General features: G+C 38.3%; 1 protein-coding gene across 1 annotated transcript in view; it reads left to right on the top strand.

Moving 5' to 3' along the window:
* The window catches only part of COL17A1 (collagen type XVII alpha 1 chain), a 72605-nt gene that overhangs the window by 42436 nt on the left and 12916 nt on the right, over window positions 1–17253 (top strand). Inside the window, exons 35-50 of the mRNA XM_083364595.1 lie at window positions 1003–1038; window positions 2756–2833; window positions 3701–3763; window positions 4197–4238; window positions 6532–6585; window positions 6800–6859; window positions 8027–8053; window positions 8148–8189; window positions 8512–8571; window positions 8888–8929; window positions 9742–9855; window positions 10879–11010; window positions 11401–11475; window positions 12524–12661; window positions 14775–14864; window positions 16018–16128. Coding sequence (XP_083220721.1) covers window positions 1003–1038; window positions 2756–2833; window positions 3701–3763; window positions 4197–4238; window positions 6532–6585; window positions 6800–6859; window positions 8027–8053; window positions 8148–8189; window positions 8512–8571; window positions 8888–8929; window positions 9742–9855; window positions 10879–11010; window positions 11401–11475; window positions 12524–12661; window positions 14775–14864; window positions 16018–16128 — 1164 coding nt within the window. The remainder of the gene's footprint in view (window positions 1–1002; window positions 1039–2755; window positions 2834–3700; window positions 3764–4196; window positions 4239–6531; window positions 6586–6799; window positions 6860–8026; window positions 8054–8147; window positions 8190–8511; window positions 8572–8887; window positions 8930–9741; window positions 9856–10878; window positions 11011–11400; window positions 11476–12523; window positions 12662–14774; window positions 14865–16017; window positions 16129–17253) is intronic.

The raw sequence follows: 17253 nt of genomic DNA, 5'->3' as shown, positions 1-17253 counted from the left end.
TCCACCACAGTGTCAGTTAGATTCTTGTCCCTCCTGGATGGTGAAAACCTCTAGCACAGTGACTAGCAGGTGGGTTCAGACAGTGATCAATACATCACTAGAAGAGGGGACATTTCCAGATGCTTTTATGACAACCCTAATTCAGCCCCTCAAAAAAAAATCATCACTGGATCACACTGGCCTGGACAACTTTTGTCCAGTTTCCAACCTCTCCTTTCGGGGGGAGGTTATGCAAAAGGTGGTGGCCTGGTAGCTTCAGAGAGTCCTTGATGAAATGGATTATCTGGACCCCTTTCAGTCAGAATTCAGGCCCAGATACAGGATGGAAATGGCATTGGTTGTGCTTCTTGATAATCTTTGGTAAGAGTAGGATAGGGCAACCATCCTCGCTCTCCTTGACCTTTCAACAGCTTTCAATACCATTGACCATGGTATCCTTCTGGGTTGGCAATAGGGTCTGGTGCTGGGTGGCACAGTTTTGCAGTGGTTCGGCTCCCCACAGTTGCCGCGCCGCAGCCCGTGCTGAGCCCCCACCTGGAGCTGCTCCGAACCCCAACCCAGAGCTGTGTTCCTTGTGGCACTGGTCTCCGGTGCCAAACAGCCTCTTTCCAACCACATCCAAAAAAATTGTAACAAACATTGGAATTCTCAAGGCCATATTTGGTATTTCCCAGCAATCTGTTACTGGAAGGAAAAAGCAACCCCTGCTGCATTACTGATCCCAGAGAAGCATTTGCATGTATGCAGGTATCCTTAGGGTGCCATAGTTGTGGATGAGAAATATTGGTTGCAAAGTTGGCATTTCTGGATGTAATACAGATATTTTGGACTTATTTTTGTTTCTTTGCATGTTTGAGAGCATGGAATTGAAACCTGTAAAAAATAAATTGTGTCTTGCAGACACAATCATTATTTAACAGGCTACTTGGTTTTCCTTCTTGAAGATGAGATATAGTTGCTTCATTTTTAAGAACAGTAGTTCAGTTTTATTTCTTACTTCAGGTCCTGTTGGCCCAGCTGGTCTTCCTGGAGCTCAAGGTATTAATTACATTTTTGAAAAAAAACCAACATTGCTTCCTTTCTTTTCTGCCAAAATGCTCTCAATGTGGTGTTCTTTCTTTTTAGACTGCCTTGATCAATGTATTTAATATTTGCTTATATTTTATGTTTTTTGTTTCTTTCTTTATGATTTCAGCCTTGTCCTTTTACTGCTTGGAATAGTCCTATCTGCACTATGCATTGAATCAACACTGCTCTGAAAGTGGTTTTTGTGTAACAGAGAATAGAACAGAGTTGGAAGGGACCTTGGAGGACTTCTAGTCCAGAGGTCTCCAACCTTTCTGGGCTCGCGGACCGGAGGGAAGGAGAGCAGCTTAAAATTGGTGTGCGTGCGCGTGCAAGGGGCCACACACACTGGGGCAGCACTAGCAGCCCCATTTGCTCATGTGCTGGTGCCGTGTACATGTGCAAATGGCTGCGCACCCCCCTCGGCAGGTAGCGGCCCATTCATGCATGCACAAAAAGGCCTCGGACACTTGCCCCATTGCTAGCCTCCCCATTTGCGCCTGCGTGCATGTACAAATGGAGCCGTGGGCGCTAGCGAGAGTGGGGGGAATGCGCACCCACCCATGCACGCACCTGCCAGCCATTTCCGCAGCCTGCTAACCAAGAGTCCCAGGCCGCAGCCCATAGTTTGGGAACCCCTGTTCTAGTCCAACCCCCTGCAATAACTTTGAGCATCTAGCAAGAGCACTTATATACCGCTTCATTGTTCTTTACAGCACTCTCTGAGCGGTTTATAGAGTCAGCATTTTGCCCCCCAAAATATGGCTCCTTGTACTGACTACAGTATGGATGTCCAATCTTTTAGCTTGCCTGGGACTCATGGAGTGAAGAAAAATTGACTTGGGCCATATATAAAATATGCAATATAGTTAATGTATATATACAAAATACATAATAATGTTAAAAGTTTATGATCTTATGGGGCCGCATTACTAACTGTCCAAGGCCACATGCAGCCCTTAGGCTGCGGGTTGGACACATCTGGTCTACAGTGTTCTTATTGCTGTTGCTGCATTCACTGGCACTTCTTGCTATCATTACTATTAGTTTATGTTAGCAGAGGGTGCCACTTATTAAGATCAGTTGGAGAGTCTCTCCATCACATGTCACCAAAATATGAAACATAAGCACAGATGCAAGTGCACCCATCCTCTGAGCCCATGGTCTCAGTTTGGAGAAACATATTGAGGAAGACCTTCCTAATCACCCTCTGATAGATTTTTCTCTCCCCCTCTTCCCCCTCTTCATTTTGTGAAGACCTCTCTTTCCTGCCTGCTGAGCCAACCAATGTTTCAATAGCAAATTCTGAAATTCTGCTGCATTTCTGCCTTCTCTAAAATCGTAATTGTTTGTTTCATTATCTTTTTTTATATTTGCTATAAACCACCTTGAGTTATTCTTAAATGGTTGCCAGAGTATAGGTGTTTTAGAAATGAAAGTATTGTAATTTTTTAAAAAAATGTAAAGTTGGATATTAAATAACATCATTTCCACATAGAGCCTGCAAATTATCTAGTCTATACTTTTCTGAAATGATTCTCAGAATCCTTGAGAATCCCTCTGAGTTCAGATAAGGTGGAAGCTTGCAAAATCCAAATTACACTTCTGAGGAATGCTTTGCCCTGCTAAGACCCTGCAAACCCATGCTTGGATAATTAAGGAATGTGGCATTTTTTATGTTCTGATGCAGGTCCTCGTGGTGAGAGAGGCATTCCAGGTGAAACCACCTTTGTTGAAACCACTAATCCTGCAGTTGCTCCGTTGGAAGGTAGAACAGGTTTTTTTTCCCTAAAAGACATAAATGTTCTAACAGTATTGAGAATAGTAAAGAGATGGATTATGCCATTAGGATGTTAACTATGACTCCCCAGATTCCATAATCATTAAGAATCTGGGATTCTCTTTCCTATTCTTCCTATTCCTCATGATCAACTGCTTAAATTATAAAACAAAACAATTGACAAAGCTATTGATGATTTAATGATTGGAAGTATTGCATATCTGTTTTGTATACTGTATGGATGAACTGGATGAACTGACAATATTTTCATATAATTATTACTTCCAGCTAAGATGAAAGACTGCAGATTCTGAAGTATAAATGTCTCAGGATCAAAGAGAATAAGCTTTCTCTGACATGCTTTTAATTCAGCTTATACAAGTTGATTTGTTCAACTACAGCTCTTATTTTCTTCAGCCAACATGTCCATTGTTCATATTACCTGGCAATTAGGAAACTACCGGTATAGTCATGGTTACAAACTTTGGAGAACAAAGCACGTTCTGCCTCTGCCCACTTCCACAGGTTCTGTAGAGGATCATGTTGCCTGCCTGACCAAGACAAATGGTATCATCTGACTACTACAGTAGTCAGTGCTATGTCCCCCAGATATCCATACTGCACTATAAATGACTGAAACTCAGTTTGTACTGTTAGTATTTGTACTTAACTGAATGTGCCTGCTTCTCAGGAAGAATAAAAAGTTTCCATCTGTGGTGATAGGCCAATACATCTGAGGACCACCAGATTGGGAAATTGCTTTGATTCTTTTTTAATGTGTTTTCATCTCTAAAACATATCTAATATTTAATCTGTACAATGGAAACAGTAATTCCACTTATATGTTTTGTCTAGCGTTGGCACAGCTTAGAGGACCTGCAGGACCCCCAGGACCCCCAGGTCCACCAGGACCCCCAGGTATATAATTTTCTATACATAATGTTTAAAGAATGAAGAGGAATTAGATTGTAAGATGAAGCATGCTTTAAGTCCTCCAATGGAAGCATGGCTCACCATATCTTAGAGTTAAATCCAGTTGCTATTTCTGAAAAATAAAACCAAAGCTAGAAGTTTTCCAGTTGTCCCAAACTTTATTTCTTAATAGTTGTAGTTTATTGTAGATCTGATTCTCTCTCTCTCTCTCTCTCTCTCTCTCTCTCTCTCTCTCTCTCTCTCTCTCTCTCTCTCTCTCTCTGTGTGTGTGTGTGTGTGTGTGTGTGTGTGTGTGCACGTGTGTGCACTTCTATTTGGTAGAAGTGATAGTTGAGCTGCTATAACCCAAATATCTTTGTAGAAGACAAGGCACTGTTTTATCTGAATTCAAGATAACTCTTTTCTTTCCATTTAACAGGTGCCTCTATTGAGGGCCCTCCAGGACCGCGTGGCCCACCAGGTAAAAAATATTTTCACAGAATCAACACATTCATAATGCTTTCAACACCTGTGCTAACTTCAAAGACAAATTGCAATCAGTTCATACCAATATGTCATAAGCACACAATAGATACTTACTCTACTCTAGTTGCACTGGAATAGATTAATGAAGTCTGTAATCAAAAAGTAACGAAGGAGTTATAATATAAACCCCAAACAGCAGAGCCAGGTGTGCCTAACTGTGTCTTTTTTAAAAAATATTTTATTAATTTTCTAATTTTACAATCATAAATTTTTACAATTTTACAATCATAAGTACTTAATAAGCAACGTGTTGTCTGGGTCTATTAGTAATTCAGTGGTACATATTAACTTTCTCAATCTAGTCCATCCAATGCTTCCTTGGTCCTCTCTTCTTCCGGTAGTATGCATTTTTCCATACTGGGCAAATACAATTCTTGTTACTGTTAATACATGTACAATTAAATATAGACATCTTCATCACATTTTACATAATATCGATAGTATCAATTTATATCTTTTCTAGTCAAAATATATCTCAATTGCATTTGCACTTAAAATCCATTTATTCAATCAATAAATAATACTTTTATTTCTAACAGTTATGTATTTTCTTAGCTATATTCAAACTTCTGTTTAGTAGTATAATATCCCATCTAATAAGTCTGAACCTCTATTTTCTTCAGTCTTGCTCTAGCTTGCTTCCTTTACCAAATAACTTTCCAAGTCAGTACATTTAAATCATCAAGTAGTTCTTCCTCTGTTTTTGTATATATTGTTTGGAACAAGGAAAATAATTTGGTTGAAGTGTTTTTGGAGAATGCTCAACCCATTTATATTCATTAAACAGCCTCCATCCTTCTTCAGTTTTTCTTTTAATTTCTTGTTTGACAATATTCAGCATTTCTCCTAACAGCTTTATCATCCATTCGATCAGCTTTTCTTGCTTATCCTCAAATGTGTTCTGAACTCTTGACAAGTATGATGTCTTTTCCATTTCCGTTGTTATCACTGCATCTTCTAATTTTTCATTTGTCTGTATCTGTCTGTTAATTCCTTCCTTTAGGTCTTCCATCTTTGGATTTGCTTCTTCTAATTTTCTTTCTGTTTTCTGGGTTATTAGTTCCTCTTTGCAGTCATTGTCCAGATTTGTAAGTTTAGGTTAGAAAATTGCTCTTTTATCTAATTTGAGTTATTTTTAGTCTCATCCTGAAATAAAACAATTGTCTCTTAGATTGATTTCAACATGGAAAGAATTTCTTTCTGAGATTCATTAACATTTTCTTGTTGATATATCATGCTGGTAGGTTTGGAGACAGGTGTTAAAGATGATTTTTTACCATTTAATGCTAAGTATGGAACACTCATTTTGTTTTTGTATGTAGTCTTCATAGTCCAATAGGGTTCCCAACCCAGATAAGCAGCCCAAGAGTTTTTCCCTTTTCTCAGAGGCAGTCTGCAAAAGTGAAAGTGTCCAGGAACAACAAAAAGTCTTATCTGAGTCTAGGCTTTAAGCCAGGTTTCCCTTAAGCATAATAAATTGTAGTGCCATAATTCTCCACTAGATATCGTTAACACTATCTTCCAGCTTTCCAAACCCAAGCTTATTTTGCAAACTTTCACATATTTTTTCTAAAAAAAAGTCTCAAAGGTACTTTTAGTCCCCAAATTTCAAAGCTATAGATCTGTATTAATTCCAGATTGATCTTGTAGTTTCCTGTTTTTCCCAAAAGCAATTAATTTGCTGCTTTTCTTTTCCTGAGGGAGCAGGGCAATAATTTCCCTTCCCTCTCTTATCGGGGAGGATTCTTTGCTTTGGGCATTCTTTTTTCCAGGAAAGTAATGTTAGGGCCATAAAAAGAAGATAAAGTCTCACCAAGTTCCATCCATTGCTAGTTAGCGCTTGTCTTCGGTTGTCAGCAGCTTCTGACTGGCCACACAAATGTAGCCAGTCTTTCCTCTGCCAGTTTGGAGGGCTTACTCAGATCCAGCAGAAGGGCCACCACCTCTCCATGATTGATGAGGGTCCCCTCCTTCTTTGATTCTTTGGGGCAACTTTTGACCCTTTTTAGGGTCCCCAGTGGGGCAAAATCAAATGTGGAAGATAGAGCCCTGTCTTCCTGCGTCCGTTATACTGCGATGTCAAACCAGAAGTCCTCCCTAATGTGTCTTGAACTGCTGTAAAACAATCACATCCCTATTGTGCTTCCTATAAAAATAAATTGAATGATCTTTCATAGAGATGTATGTACTAATTAACACTGATACATTCAAATATTTCTATTACTTAGGAGAAGGCTTACCAGGCCCACCAGGAAGACCAGGTTCTTTTGTGCCCACATCAGGTAGTTTGATTTAGAAGTTCCCATTCCCCATCCTATACCAATTATAATTGCTACAATCCTGGAGCAACTATTATAAGTGCTTCGACACAAGTAAGACAAGCTTTACATTAACAAGAGACTTTTGACCAATAAAGAAAGCCCAGGATTCTGTGCCTGTGGCTATTAATGTGTCTTGATTGTTGTTGAAGATCATAATAATGTTCTTTTACTACAGAAACTTACTTTGCTGGCCCACCAGGACCCCCTGGTCCTCCAGGTCCAAAAGGAGATCAAGGTGAGTAATTTGAAATCTGTTTCTTGAGTATAGAAAATGATTACATTGGGAAAGCTGATGCTGCAAAGGTGCCAAAGCTACAATAAGGTAGAGCTGATTTTTAGCCTATGTAAAACCAATGTAAAACTGGCTGGCTGGCTGGCTGGATAGATGGATAGATGGATGGTGGGATATTGGATAATTGATGGAAGGAAGAAGGAAGGGAGGGAGGGAGGGAGAATTACAATGATGGAACAAATGAAATGTTGCTTTTAACACTATTTATGGGTTAGGACGCTGAGCTTGTTGATCAGAAGGTCGGCAGTTTGGCGGGTCAAATCCCGAGTGCCGCGTAACAGAGCGCCTGTTACTCGTCCCAGCTTCTGCCAACCTAGCAGTTCGAAAGCACGTAAAAATGCAAGTAGAAAAATAGGGACCACTACGGTGGGAAGGTAACAGCGTTCCGTGCGCCTTTGGCGTCTAGTTATGCCACCCACATGACCACAGAGAAGTCCTCGGACAAGCGCTGGCTCTTCGGCTTTGAAACGGAGATGAGCACCAGCCCCTAGAGTTGGAAACGACTAGCACACATGTGCGGGGGAACCTTTACCTTTACCTATGATACATTAAGCAGATACTCCCTTGAATCTAAGTGTCCATCTCATATCCACTGAAACAGGACCAGTTGTTCTCAATATTCCTTAAATACCATTTTTGTGATTTATTTCACATAATATACCTAGATGTTAAACTTCAGAAATTATTCTGACGATATGGTATACTTTGCAGTCAGGCTGCACCCTATAACGTAATTCAGCCTTCCCTGTTAGCAAAGAAGTTATCTCTTCCTTTCCTTCAGACATGTTTAATCTCAGGCTATTGACAGCTACTGAGGTCACTGCTACTATTTGATAGACTGGTAGAACCAGATTCTCATCTAGATAGAATGTCATACTATTTGGCAGGAGTCATTAGTACAAAGTAACTGAATCTTCATGCATAAATACAGGCAACAGAAAATATGTCTGCTCTGTAAACCATACTTCCTTAAAAGAATGGAGCAAAAAGAATGGAAATTGAAACTGATGAGGAATATCTGTGCCAATAGCAGTGACGTTGGCCAAATAAATCCTGTGAGAGTGCCCTCTGCATTAGCATTGCAAGTCTAATAAATCTTTTCATTTGCAGGATCTCCTGGCCCACGAGGATTCAAAGGTAATAAAAAAATGAGGGATTTGTTCATTGGATGGAATGAAAAGGCGGTAATGTAGTCATTGTCAAGTTAAATGATTGTTCAACTTTCTCATAGGTGAACAAGGTCAGCCAGGTCTCCCAGGAGCCTCCGTTCAAGGTGAGTCTAAGTGTATGTTCCTTCCTTTCCAGGATTTTACAACATAGTCCTTTACATGATTACTGTAACTTGTAACCGATGACTTAATGTTAGGTCATAATCTGGCATATTTTATATTGGCAAACCTGTGTTGGTAAACATTGGTGCATAGTCAATAAGTAAATAAGCCTATTCTGTCACCTTTAGGAGCATACCTGTATTGGAGGTATATTTTTTCAAACATGGGCTTTACCTAAAACATTTAAGGCGTACAACATAATGATACAACAGCCTACATGCATAGTCCCTTCAATTCTCTTTGATTTCTTCCCATCTTTTTTAGCAGGAACTGGCATTGCTGTCCAAGGACCACCCGGACGTCCTGGACCTAAAGGAGACAAAGGTTTGTGCAAAGAGGGGCGGCTCTTTCCACAGAGCACCTTATCAGAGTCTTGAATTCCAGATGGTAGAGACTGGTGCCTCTGATACTGTGTGAACATTCTCATTTGAAGTTGGCTGTGAAGTTTTTAAAAAATAACGTTTAAAATGATATAAATAATTTCAGTTTCTCATTTGAGAATCTCATTTGGCTCCTATTTTACTTCAATAGGACAATAAAGATTGTTCTATCCTGAGAAAAAGAGTAATGGTGTTATATAAACGGACATATTTTGGAGTTACATAATGGACCATTTTGTTCTTCCCATTAATTTTTTTAGGTGATGCAGGTGTACCAGGAGCCCCTGGAATCCCTGGAGGAGGTACATTTGCATGCAATGTAATCTTAACAATAAGGGATTCTGCAAGGGTAAATGCAATTTGAGTTTTAATTTCTCCGAGAAGTTTGTATGTGAGTATCAGTGCCATACAACTCTACCATGAAATACTATCCTGAAAGCAAACCACCCTGATTAGTCATATTCTTAATTTATCTAAACATCATGCCTTGAAAATAGGGGTGGAGTTATTTTTGCACAGTAGCTGTAATAAAGTTTAAAGATTCAGTTTAATGTATCTTTTGGAAGCTCAGAAGCAGCAGCTTGCTGTATAGAAATGCCTGACCCAAAAGTGAACGAAATAAGCAGTAGAATTAGACATTCAGATTCATGACCATGGTCCTTGCTGGCATGGGCAGAAGAAAGACTGTGTTCTTTCCCAAAATAAACACTGCATATCTGGCCTAGATTTGCTTCATGTAATTGATCAGATTCAGATTAACCAAGAGGAAGCGCAAAGGGCTGATGCTCTGCACTGGCATACCAATATACCCAAATCTTTTCCCGGTGATTGTTTTCTTTTTATCCCTTTATTTCCATGGGCACTTTAGGTAAGGTAGGTAGGGGAAATTTATTTTTATTGCTTATTATTAAATTTATTTACCACCCTTCACATCGTGGTGCTACTCTGGCTCCTTACAAAAATGGACATAAATATAACAATAATGTGAATTATGAATATGAATTACATATGAATATGAATGAAAAGATGGGTGTGGAGGGAGTAGGATGCGTAGGGGAAATCCATTAAGAAGAACATCAAAAGCTATTATAAGTAAAGTAACTTTTTTCTACAGCTGGATCCAGAATTTCTCAGGGCCTTCCAGGTCCCCCGGGCCCTCCTGGACCTCCAGGAATTGGAATTGGCTCAATGCAAGAGATCCAACAGTACGTCTCTGAGTACCTACAGAGTAAGTACATACACTGGTTTTACATGGCTTTCCAGAAAGCTATACATTTTGTGCCCAGCAACCTACCCTACCCTACCTAAAACATTCATAAAAATTGATGCTCTCTTCAGAGAAAATCTGCCACATTGAACACCTTGAGATCAAAGGCAATTTTGACCATTTTCCTAAAGGATTAAAAAAGTGGAATGACATTCCCTGACTCCCAACCTCCAGGATATCTTTAGACCTGGGTATCTTCTCCTGGCTAGATTATGTACAGTGAGCAGATAGTGCCTGGAAAAAGGGTCCCAGAAGTTGCATATGATATGTATAATATCAGAGGTGGCAAAATTATACACTGATTTTTGAAAATGAGTGTCAGATGAGATTAGATCTAATACGGGCCACTCCTCTGCATTTGGAAAGAAAAAAACCTAGATAAATATTTCCAAAAGATAGAGTAGCATATGTGTAGACCTGCCTTTTCTTGTTTTCATTTTCTCTTTACAAGGAAAATTTAAATGGGGAGGGGAGAATAACATTTAAAATATGACTTTATCTCTAAAGTCTGAGAGCTGTACAGAAATGTTTTCCGCAACATGCATTTCACAACAAGGATAATGATCTATTCACTTAATTGTCTTGGTATATGATTCTTCCCAAGTAAGTGAGAAAAATATAAATTGATCTTCCTCTTATTTTGGTATCTTATAAATGCCTACAGACACACTTGGCATGGCTAGTAGTTAGAGTTAGATGGGTATAACAATAATGGGCATCTTATTGAGGAAAGATGAGCTGCACTTATATGCCACATAAACAATTCTTATAAGTGAAAACAGCATGTCAGGAACTTAGAATCTGGATTCCTAAATACTCTAGTCAGGTTTTTCTTGAATCTGAGTTAGCAGCTAATTCTATAAGAATGCTGTGGAAAATTATCTTTACAATTTCCCTAGATTATACTGATAGAGAATCTGGAAATAGCACTAATCCATCTCTGTAGTGATTTAACTTTGTTTTTTTTAAAAAATTTCTTATTAGGTGATAGTATTGGCCGTTACCTGATTGGACCACAAGGCCCACCTGGTCCTCCAGGACCTCCAGGAATCACCATTGGTGGCGAATCTTTGGACTATGGTGAATTGGCCCGTCGTGTTATGAGCTACCTATCCAGTAAGGGCCTCTTTTTTTATATACTGAGTTTGCATTTCTTTAGTTATTCTTCATATTTACACATGAAAATACAGAACTGATTTGTCTGAGATGTATACATTATTTGAGCATTGCTACCACACTGAAGTTGTGTGGCTTGCTTCTTCTCAATGCCTTTAGTTGAATCCCAACAGTGTCTTTTTTACATAGTGGCAGTTTATCAGGAATAGGAAATAATTTTAATGTGTTGAATAGATTATATTACCACACTGATGCATTTCTATCAGATAGTTTAGGTCCTGTTTTCTCATCATCATCTGCTTTTTTTGTTATATGTTGGAAATAATTGTACGTGTCTTAGTTTTTTGTGTGAATTTACAGTTTATGTTTTTGAACATTTTTTTTCTCTAGCTTCCAGCTCCACATCTTCTCTCTCTTCATTCTCCTCATCACTGTCTTATGAAAATCTTCTTGCCATGCTCCAGAGTAAGTAAATGCTCTAAGGCTAGTAAGTGGTTCATTGGCTTTTATTGCCATACATTTTAAAGAAATAGGGGAAAGTGCTATAAAGAACAAGATTGTCTCTGAATTATTTGGTGCCAATATTACATCTATTGCAGACTTGGGCATAATTAGAGCTTAATTGAATGGTTCTAAAAGCATAAGAACATTGCTGGATTAGGCCATTCTGTGTCACAAATACCCAAGTAGATGCATTAGGGAAGCCCACAAGGCTGGAAAGAGAGTGAGTGCCCTCTTCATCTTTTGTTTCCCAGCCATCAGCATTTAAAGTATGCTGCCTTTGATTGAGGAGGTAATAAATAGCTTACATTTATCAGTAGCTTTGACATCCTGACTTTTCATGAACTATCTTTCACTGCCATTACATTTATTGGCAATAAATTCTACAACTCTAGATTAACATACTGTAGCTAACAAAAATTAATGTGCTATTTTTTCCTGTTGGTGCTTAATTTCTATGAATTTATTTTCAGTAGATAAATAGTAGACAAATTCTGTGAAAGAGGGAAACATATTTTTTTCATGTTTTCCATACCATGCTTTATTTTAAATAAGTACATATGTCTCCCTTTAAACTCTGTGGTATTTATCATTGCAGCATGCAATAATCTCCAAATGGATGTTGAGCTCACACAAAAAATTTTTTGGCTCAGCAAAATTCAATAAAATAAAACTTACAGTATTCACCAAATTTTCAAGACAGAGAGCAGGAAATATAAACAATGTTGGATATACGAGAAACAAAATTAAACATACTGTATTTATTAAGTTTAAGGGATCATCACATTTCACATTCCTTTGTTCAAAGCTGAAGTACATCAAGCTACCTTATGTATAACTAGTCTAGTCCTAACTAAAAAAACTAGAATAGGTGGAGAAAACATTTCTAGAAGTTGAAAAATATAAAGTGTGTTAAAGATGGCCAGAAAGTTACCTAGAAATATTGCTGGTTTGGGAAAGACTGAAAACTCAGAAAAATAGACATTGCCTATTTTTTTAATCCATTCTTTAGGAGATGACATTCGATCATACCTTATTGGACCTCAAGGTCCCCCAGGTCCCCCTGGACCACCTGGACTGGGAGGAGACAGCTTAGCTTTGTCAATGGACTATGATGAGTTGACAAGACGTGTTATCAGCTACATGACAAGTAAAGTCTTCTTTCATAACAAGCTTTATAACAAGCATAGTGATTCCATTGCCTCAGTGATTTTCTCAATTACATACCATGAAAGATAAATTGAATGCTCTGTACTGTTCATTGTAATCCCATTAGAAAAGTCAATTGCCAGATACTCTGTAAGAATGTAATAATATCTCAGCCAATTGTTGTTACCTGTATTTGTTATGGTATCAGTTTCTCTCACTATAATGAAGTTGTCCTAGGGTAGCCAACATTGTGGAAACTATTTTGAGTTAGTTTGCAATATCAACAAAATAGACACTGGTCAAAATGTGTTCATGCAGATTCCATGTTTCCCATATACAATATTTGGCAGGGATGGGCGGCACATAAAGACCATTATGTTTGGATGAGACACTAATGTAATCAATCTGAAAGTATATTCATATATTTTAAGTATCTCTCATAATTTACTGCTTACCAAAAGTATTGTAAAAATACATAAAATCATTGATTTCAAACTAAACCATCCACTTGTGAATAAATTTAATTTGCAGAATGGCTCTGGGAAGAGGGAAGCATTGATCATTTGAATTTTTTTTCCAGGAATTAAGAACCTGAGGCAGTTATTTTTAAATCTGTTTACAAATGCCTTTCTCCTTCTCCATACTCCTTATTATATATGAATGCATTCAAACAATTATTTTGGTCAGATCTGCATCTTCAGTATGTGACTGGAATATATTCTTGAAATTGTAACCTTGAGACGAATCATCAGACTGAAATTTGACAAGTTATCAATGACTATAAGAGAGAAAGCAGTTTTTAGTTTTAATCATATATAATTAACCACATTTAAAAAAAGAATATAAAGGTTTTTTCCCTCTTACAGGTTTGGCAAAATCGAGGCAAATTTCTAAGTGTGCTTCAGGGCAATTGCTCCTAACTCTCTTGTAGTAGTCAAAGCAGATTTTAAAGATAATAAAGAAAAACAGAATAACAGAGTTAAAAGGGTCCTTGCAGGTCTTTTAGTCTAACCCCTTGCTCAACCCTATACCATTTCAGACAAGAGGCTGTCCAGTCTCTTCTTAAAAACTTCCAGTGATGGAGCACCCACAACCTCTGAAGGCAAGCAGTTCCACTGGTTAATTGGAAAAGAAATTTCTCCTTAATTCTAGGTTGCTTCTCTCCTTAATTAGTTTCCGTCCATTGTTTCTTATCTTGCCTTCTGGTGCTTTGGAAAATAGGTTGAGCCCTCAAATATTGGAGCACTGCTATCATGTCACCACTAGTCCTTCTTTTCATTAGATTGGACAAACCCAATTCCTGCAAAAATAGAATAGGTGGTAGGAAATTGTTAGAGGATTTGAGATTTTAGTTTACTTCTATAACATTTCAAAATCATGAAAGGCTGATGTGGAAGCTTACCATGTTTCCCTGAAAATAAGACCCAGTCTCCTTTTTTTTTTGCCTTCACAAGAAGCACCAGGTCTTATTTTCGGGGGGTGGTGGTGTCTTTTACACTCACCTCTGGCACTGACAGCCCCATCCAGCTGGCCCACTTCTGCGGCCGAAGGAGAAGCTTCATTCTGCGGCTGAGAATGGAACCTGCATTTCGCAGTCAAGGGGCTTTCTGAAAGGCCACTGCAGCCAAAAACCGAGCTATGGATTCAATCTGTAGCTCAGTTCTTGGCTTCAGAGGCCTTGCAGAATCAACCTAAGGACTGAATCCATAGCTTGGTTCTCTGCTGCAGTGTCCTTTCAGAAAGGCCTCTGACTGGGAAATGCAGACCTGGAGATGCCGCAAAAGAAGTGGGCCGGCGAGGAGAGGCCTGGCTGCCAGGTAGGTAGGTGCAAGGTGCGTGGGGGAGCTCCACACCCCCAACCCCGCCCTAGTTTGATTTTTAGGTGTGTGCCTCGCCCCAAAACTAGGGCCTATTTTTGGGGAAACATGGTATTTAGTCCAATCATTTGTGATAAGAGTAAAATGCCTCCTGAAGCTAATTTGTATCTTTTGCCCACATTCTATGATTAAATCAATATGAATGTTAGATGCATGTATTTTCTGAGGAAATATATAACATGGCTCCTTCCAGTTTTCTTACATAATTTCATAGCTCATCTTTTATTAATTTTTTAGGTTCTGGAACTACTATTGGACTTCCTGGACCACCTGGTCCTCCTGGTCTGCCAGGAACATCTTATGGTGATATCTTAACTTTGCTTCAAGGTGAGTCTTGTCATCCTATCATACCATCCTAAAAATCATCCTCATAGATGAACAGCTGAAGGATATGCATAGTAAGGTTTCCTCTCTTGATTTCCTTACAAATAACTACAAGTCCATTATCACCCACCTTGAATTTGCCATCTTTGATTCTTTCTCTCTGCAGTTCAAGCATTTAGGTTTCTGTTACTATAATTGAAGCAGACAGCAGAAAATTCAGCTCCACCTCATTCATATGTAACATATTGCTAGAGAATAAGTGGAGTATTTAAGCCTCTTTTTCACGATAGTGGAAAATGGAAACAGCAAGGGACATATGTGAATGAACTATAAAAATGCTATCGGATATGGCAGTTCCAGTATCGTATACATTCTTACAGGTTCCATAACCTCAGCATAAGAATGTGAGGTCCTGAAATATTTACCATGATGTAGTAGATTCTCCTGTTCTATCCTCACTTCTTTAAATGAAGAACCTTTCTGAATAGACTGCTTAATTTTGTTGACATAGTTGCCCAAATTGGCAGCAGAATTCTATAAGTTGGAGTCAGAAACATGACTACCGTAGTATGGTTGCTAAAATAATCTATAAAGCAACGAAAAACCCCAACATCTCAAACAATTTTTAAAAAAATGAAAAGTCCCATCTGTGTATCAGATGGCTTCATTCATTTTGCATCCTTATTATTAAGAGTCTATGTTGATTCTCAGTCATCCAGGTCATGGTTGTCTCAAAGGTGCTTTGTCACTAGGCAACTGGACTTTCTTTAAAGACGTTTCGCTTCTTGGATGAGGGATTCATTTCTCCTCATCCAATCAGAGCTGAAGAAGCTTCTTGGATGAGAAGCGAAACGTTTTTAAAGAGAAAAAAGAAAGTCTAGTTGCCTCATGAAAAAGCACCTTTGGGATTATTATTAAGACCATTCCCCTTTTCAAAAAATACACGCAACAAAAGATTATCTTTCCCTTACCTTACAGTCAGCTAATTGAATGGGACAGTAGAGGGGTGTTTTTATCTATAGGCAACAGTGATTTTGCCCTGGTGGATTCGTAAATGAGTATGAAGTGGTGTGTTTATATGTGGGTTGGAGAAGAGAGCAGGAAAAGCAATAAATCAGATGCTAGTATTATTTACTTGCTTCCTTTGTAATTTCAGATTCAGAGTTCAGAGGCATTGTGGGACCACCTGGGCCTCCAGGCCCCCCAGGAAGACCAGGTAGCTCTGTTTCCACCCTTACTGCAGAGGATATCTCTACATATCTGCAAAGTAAGGAAAGTTACTTTGATATACGTTGTGTTTGGTTGGCTAGATTAGTGTTTTTCAAATAGGCAAGGTTAAGATGTGTGGACTTCAATGTCTAGAAGTTCCCAGGCAGAAAATTCCTAGCATGCTGGCTGGGGAATTCTAGAAGTTGAACAAGTGTTCCTGAAATCAAGATTTCCAATTCTCAGGTTTAATCTGGTCCATCAGATCAGTACCTCTGATGCAAAAGAATTAAAAAAGAAAGAATTAAAATTAGCTGAGGGAACTCTAGAAGTTGAAGTCTACCCATCTTGAAAATTGCCAAATTTGAAAAATTCTGGATTTAGATGCTAAGATATAAGGCTTCTAAAGAGGAAGAGTTTCTGTAACTTTATAGGACAGATAAGATAATCTAGGGATGGTGATATCACAGAATTTGAATAGTTAAAATGACCAAATAGCATAGTGGACAAATCAGTTTGGAAAGTCTACTTGGGTTTCCACTTAATTTTTTTAAAAGGTAAAAAAACTGATAACAGAACTATATTGATATCTGTTTTAGGGCAGATCTACTTTTCTAAGAATTGCAACTGTCATGGCGTACAGTAATATTTCATGTTATTGTTTCAAGTGATAATTGATTTTTTCCCTAGAAATTGTGCTTAGATGTAACTAGTAGAACCCCATCTTGATTTCCCCTTACCACCTCCAGACTGAATCAAAACATTCTAAGATAATTTTAAAAAAATGAAATTAGTATTGAAAATGTTGTGATATTGTTTAAGAAAAAAATAATGCCTTTTGTGTATGTGCTTTCAAGTCAGTTTTTGATTCCTAGAAACTGCCTGGACTAGTCCCTCCAATTTTCTAGGCAAGATTTCAGAACTGGTTTGCCACTGCTTACTTCCTGGATCTCAGAAAGAATGACTGGCCCAAGGTCATCAGCTTTTTTTCATGTCTAGAATTCACTTGTCTTTCAGTGTCTAGCTGTCTTACCCACTACAGCAAAGTAGTCCTCAATACCTTTTTAGCAAATATTTATATGAAAATTACGGTACATTCTGATAAAATTATTGTGAAGAAATCCCTGTTTAATATCTGATTAAAATTAAGGCAGTAAGTTTGGAAGAACATGGTATACTTGCCTGT

This window comes from Vipera ursinii (assembly GCF_947247035.1).
Source record: "Vipera ursinii genome assembly, chromosome: 5".
Lineage (NCBI taxonomy): Eukaryota > Metazoa > Chordata > Lepidosauria > Squamata > Viperidae > Vipera > Vipera ursinii.
The sequence above is the reverse complement of the archived record's forward strand: the minus strand, read 5'-3'. Positions and strand labels throughout refer to the sequence as shown.